At 38.5% G+C, this 5,858-nt stretch overlaps 1 protein-coding gene across 1 annotated transcript; it reads left to right on the top strand.

The window, feature by feature from the left end:
• Positions 1-1,124: 1,124 nt before the first annotated feature.
• On the top strand, positions 1,125-4,716 carry il12ba (interleukin 12Ba). The gene is made up of 8 exons (XM_084010583.1): positions 1,125-1,942; positions 2,446-2,530; positions 2,632-2,919; positions 3,038-3,143; positions 3,382-3,623; positions 3,740-3,912; positions 4,031-4,152; positions 4,573-4,716. The coding sequence occupies exons 2-8, from the start codon at positions 2,446-2,448 to the stop codon at positions 4,616-4,618; spliced, it is 1,062 nt and encodes a 353-aa protein (XP_083866709.1). The 5' UTR covers positions 1,125-1,942; the 3' UTR covers positions 4,619-4,716.
• The last annotated feature ends 1,142 nt before the right edge of the window (positions 4,717-5,858 follow it).

The raw sequence follows: 5,858 nt of genomic DNA, 5'->3' as shown, positions 1-5,858 counted from the left end.
CATGGTAATATGTTGTCATCACGTACACTGAAACACTTGTGTTTCTTTTTCATATATCAAATCTCATTATCTCCTCTGTTGTCCATTGTATTACCCTGCTTACGTCTTCCCCAAATGTAATACTTAGCCTGTTCCTGTAGTTTATTTTATTACAGTGAACACGTCATACATCATCTGTTGATCAATTTATCTGATGTCTTTTGTGTTTGCTGTGGCTATAAATACACCTGGCAATTGATGATTGTCAAACCTGTTTTAAAGATGACGCGTACTACTCAATGGCATGCATATTAACGAGTGACATCATTGGGAAATCATGGAAATAATTTCAATCAATCATTTTGATGGCTCTGATGATGTATTGTTTACATATTTTTTTTTATTGGACTTTCACATCCCTGTCTGACAAACAAATATCAATAGTGGCCGTCATAATTCCCACACTACACCCGGATGTTTTCAGATGATAATGGGAATGCACTGACATCATTCATCGGTAATAAAAAGTGAAACACCTGCCACACCGACAAACACACACACTGTTACGTAACACCAGATAATTAAAACAAAATCTTCACAAATCTTCCAGCCTTATCTCTTTCTTGTTCAAGTATGTTGTGTGACAATAGGCCTATTGTTGCAGCAGACAATGAATAGTGGAAGAGCTACAAATACACATGAGGAAATAGAAATTATGATTAAAAAAAATAAATAATAGTGTTTGATGATGTTATGCAGTTGTTATGTTGGTGGAGATACATAGATAAAACGTATTTTATGGGAATAATGTTAAACACATCTTATAAGACTGTATATTATAACATATTTGAGGGCCAGAAAAGGCATGATAAACATTTATATAGTGAATATGTGTATTATAAAGACTAATGGTAGAATTACAATATGGTGGCATGGAAGGTAAGCATAAAATATTAAAAGCCTAGATGGGTGCTTAAGTCTAAAAGTTAAAACATAATAATGTGAGTATAAAGTATGAGTATGATACAATACTTTTATTTTTTAATTTTGCTGCGTCCAGTTATCGGTTTTTATTCTGAAGGGTCTGGGCCGGAAGTCTTTATTACCGATGCTACAGGTGGAGCGCGAGCAATTAAAGGCCCAGTGTATTTCCTGGAAACACGTCAAATCTTTCATGGCAGAAAGTTTTGCTAGGGGACGCGAAAGTAGGTCATTTTTTTTTTTTTTTTTTACATTTTATGTTCGTTCTTGAGAATAATTTCCAACAAGTATGATTTAAATATCACCTTTCATCTTTCCGGATTATAACTGTGACGTTCCTAAGTGATGTCGTGAACGTAACCTCACGTAATTCACTTTAAGGATACGTTAAATTAAGCTAGCGTTACGGCTAACGTTAGCTGTTTTTGTTACAGTATATTGTGGAGGATTTGTAGTTGTGCTCTACTAGTTTAGATATATATTGTTGTCATAGGATACATTAATTTATAACAATAACATAGTATAACGTCATGTGTGGAAACAATCCTCTGGTAATGGGGGGGCAGCCCCAAGAGCAAAACACTTTATTACTAAAGCATTGAAGAAGTTTGTCTGTAAGATCAGTCAATTTGCCAACTGGTAACAAAAGGTGTGTTGAAGTGAAAATGAAAGAGGAAGAAACATGTAAACAAACGCTGCACACAGTTAGTTAATAGCTAAATAAAATGAGCAAACACGCAATAAATCACCCACCATAAAATGATTTTAGGCCACACAAAAAAAAAGAAAAAAAGAAAAAAAAAAGTGAAGTGAAGTGAGTAAAAAAGAAAAAAAAGTGGGTGAATACCTCCAGGGCTGGAAATCGAAGTTCCTCTGGACTTTTCTCTGTTCTACACGACGATGGGGAAGTTTGTCCCTGAAGTGTCAGCGTGCTCGCATAAAAGGCGTCCGGAATCACAGAACCGGAGGGATTATTGCCAAGGTAAGATGGCTTTTGTGCTGAATTGTCTCTGACGTTTTTACTTTATTTTAAATAGTAAAAAAAAAAATATTAATAATATGTGACATTGTTCCATTCAAGTATTATTAACTGCATTTAAACTGGATGCATTTACGATAAAATCATGGCAGTTTCTTTTATGTACATGCAGATATTTGATTAACTTCTTTTTACATGGATATATAAATAGCTAGTTGGTCGTTGCAACGTTGATATAGGACATAGTGTTTAAAATATATCTTGTGATCAAGTGTGATTTCAGGTATGTGTCAATTTTGTATTATTTTCCTGTTTACATATTTTTGTATTGTTTAATATATGAACTTAATATTATATTTACGACATCCATATTACTTTTTCAATATGTAATATCTTTGGATTTGCGTTCAAGAGACCTATTTTTTCTGATTTTGTTAATTTGTTATTTACCTTGTGCTCTCTTTCTGAAACCGGCTCACTTTCTCCATCCTGTCCTCGTTTCTCAGATGAAGTCATTTGTTTTCATCATCTGTGCGTTTCTGCAAGTCAGTCGCCAAAATCCAACGAGCCACTGGACTCTGAAGCCCCACAGTATGCTTGACCCCTTAATTTAAAAACACATTACTCACTCCAAGTTCAAATCGTTCATCCTTAACCTATTTTCAAATCCTGTGTGTCCTCCTGTGTATTAGTTCTGGTTGTGGAGGTGGATGGCACTTTGAGCCAGCAGTCCCTGAGCTGCCTGGAGCAGCCAGAGGAGCTTTTGAGGAGAGACATCAACGACACGGATATTTTTTGGAGGAAGAACGGAGTGGAGGAGGCACAGAGAGGAAACGCGTATCTGCTGGAGCTGGAGGAAAGCTTAGGAGGTGGAAACTACACCTGCCACGGCAAGGATGGGTCCCTCCTCAATCACACGGAGGTCCTGATCCAAAGGGACCAAATAAACAAGAAGAGAATTCTTGTGAAAACCAACCAAGGCATGAAATATTGCATTCTCACTCTTATACAGCAGCTACAATTTGGGGAAAGTACTTCGACTGACAGATTTCCCCGTGTGTGTGTCTGTGTTCCCATGTCTGTTACTTCTTTCATTAGGAGATTATTTAAAGTGCTTCGCCCAAAATTACAACGGAGAGTTCCACTGCTCTTGGACCTGGCACAGCAATCGCGTTGGCAAAGTAGCATTTATCAAAGCTCGACGGTAAGCTCACAGACTGCTGAAACGTTTTCTGTCTCGCTCTCCAATGATAACACAGTGTTCAGACTCATGTCAGAGCCGAGGGGACACAGTGACATCCATAAATACCATTCAAAGAATTATTTTTTTAAATGTCATTTAGGGATCGAGGTCATTTTTTTCTCACGTTGTTGCAGCTTCTTGGCATGAAATTCAAAGGCAAAATTACAAAACCGGCACATTTTTCTCCTATTTTCTGCAGTTTTTCTGACGACGATGACACCCAGTGTTCTGCGGATGAGAGCGGTCAGCGTTGGACGTGCTCTTCGGGTCAGACTAACTTCAACTGTTCAGTGGACGGCAGCGGGAACAGGATCTTGTGCCTGGACCAACAGCACTGCCCCTACGCCGAGGAGAGCCGGCAGATCCACTTCACTGTCTATGTGAGGACGGAGGACTTCCTGATAGAGAACTACTCTAAGTACTTCTACCTGTCAGAGATAGGTGAGACATCTCCGGGACGTTGTTATTGTTCTGCACATAATACAGCGTTGTTTGTGTACATTTTTTTTTTCTGTTCCCGTCTTTGTTGTCATCTCACTCGCGTTCGTCCTCGATAGTGAAACCTGACAAGGTGAGGATCAGTAAAGTGAACACCACGGTGATAGAGTGGAGTTACCCGAGTTCCTGGAGCAGTCCCTACTCCTACTTCCCTCTAACTTTCCAGATTGCACAGCTCAGGAGGCGATGCAAGGGGTGTGACAACCCGTGCACGGACTCGAATGCCAGTAAGGTAAGAAGGACCAACCAACGGTGGAGTGAAAATAAAGAAATGTCTCGAAAAATAAAACGTGTGTCAAATGAAACAAATAAAATATGTGATGTCATTCTTTTTTTTTTTTATTTCTCAGACCTCGACCGTCCACTCTACACACATTTGTCAGTTTGAAGTCAAGCACAAGGCCCGGGCCGTCTGTGTCCGGGCTAAGGATGCTCTCTGCAACTCCCAGTGGAGCGAGTGGAGCCACATCAGGTCAGTGGTTTATACTGGTTTATAGTGGGACCAGTTATCCTCAGTGTTCTCCCATCCTTTGTTGGTGACCTGATTCTCCACGTAGCTGCAAACCAAACTCTATATCAGTAGCTTTTAATGTCTTCTTTTGCTTCGTGTTTTCTGCAAAATCAGACATTTGCACGGCTTTCTGTTGAAATAATGTAGAAAAGTAACATCTGCTTGCAGTATTCATGTTATACCTTTCATACCGTCATTGCTGCATCATTATCACAAGAAAATGATCAAATGTGAGATATTACTGTTTATTACTTTTCTACACACATTATGATTAATCTTGACAAACTTCCATGATGTTTTTGTTTTGAAATGTGCTAAATTTAATGCATATTACTTGCTTGTTTGGAATATTTATTCCTTATTATTTGTATTCCATTACAGGCTCAGGAGACACAAGAAGAACAAATTGCAGCAAACCAGATCATGAACTTTATCCCCAAACGGGACATCTCTTGAAATGTTAGTTTCTTAGTTAATTTATATGCTTTTATATATTTATTTGATCTTATATCACGTGGTTTGTAATATGCATTCTTAACGATAAGTGAAGAAATAAAATGATATTCAGCACACTCTTGTTCTCTTTTTGTTTCCTACCTAATGCAAGACATCAGTATCTCACACGTCGTTATACTGAATACAATCAGCAGCTTCATCTTTGTCCCAATTAGAAGAAGTGATGTTTAGACGGGAACGAGAACATTGTCAAAGTTTTTACTGAAACTTTTGGACAAAGTTTTCTATCATACAACATTCCCGGATCACCTTTTAACACTAAGTCCTGTACTCACTCTCAAAACGATGTACCTTTAGCGTGGTAACAGAAACTTCAATAGTTGTTTCTAAATGATCGATAAACCACATGTTGTCGGCCATGCAGTCGTATGGCTTTCCCCTAACCTGTTAGGTGAAGGAGACTTTTGGTGGAAACTCTCCCTGCAACAAATAACACAACTAGCCTGTTCTCTGGAAGAAGGTAAGGCACAAGGTATTTCCTCTGTTGCCAAGACACGCATGTAGTTTTTGCGTTGCCTTCTCCTCCCATCTCTCGTTTAAGCTCTCGGTCTTTCTCCTGGATTTGTCAGAATATCCATATAAAGGTAGAGTAATATGAAAACTGGGCTCTCAGACTTAGTTCCTCATTATGCTCGGTTTGAAACGTCCCTGTGAGCAGACTGACGTTCTGACAAGCAGAGGAAGTGATTGTGTTACTCAGCCTGACAATGAGAGTGATTGAGGTTTAACCTTCTCATAACATGCTAGTAATCCAGTGCTTGTGACTCTATCTCATTTATGACATCACAGTGAGAAGTATAAAGGTTACTTTAGGGCAGTGGTTCACAACCTTTTTGGCAACTTTCATAAAAGGAAGCATTGTCAACATGTGACTCCTCATTCACTGGTGTTTTTTTTAGATTGGGTGAAAGTATTTTGTGATTTACAGTAAATCTATAGCGTAGTTTTTGTGTAACGGCAATATTATTTTTCATTGTTATTCTCCTCATCACCCATCAACTCACCCGGGAGCCATGTGTGGGGTCCGGACAGTGGAAAGTGTAATTTAGTACACATTTTAGGTACTTTTACTTAACTTGTGTTTTTCCATTTCATACTGCTTTATACTTCTAGTCCCAGTTTATTACAGAAGGAAAAAATTCACATTTATT

Source organism: Eutrigla gurnardus, assembly GCF_963514095.1.
Source record: "Eutrigla gurnardus genome assembly, chromosome: 5".
Taxonomy (NCBI): domain Eukaryota; kingdom Metazoa; phylum Chordata; class Actinopteri; order Perciformes; family Triglidae; genus Eutrigla; species Eutrigla gurnardus.
This window is presented reverse-complemented; position numbering and strand designations above follow the sequence as displayed.

What these genes read in the sequence shown, in the direction of transcription:
- il12ba (XM_084010583.1), top strand. Translation starts at nt 2,446, where the DNA reads ATGAAGTCATTTGTTTTCATCATCTGTGCGTTTCTGCAAGTCAGTCGC. An exon ending in GCATTTATCAAAGCTCGACG is followed by an intron (nt 3,144 to 3,381) that starts GTAAGCTCACAG and finishes TATTTTCTGCAG; the next exon opens with TTTTTCTGACGACGATGACA. An exon ending in AGCGAGTGGAGCCACATCAG is followed by an intron (nt 4,153 to 4,572) that starts GTCAGTGGTTTA and finishes ATTCCATTACAG; the next exon opens with GCTCAGGAGACACAAGAAGA.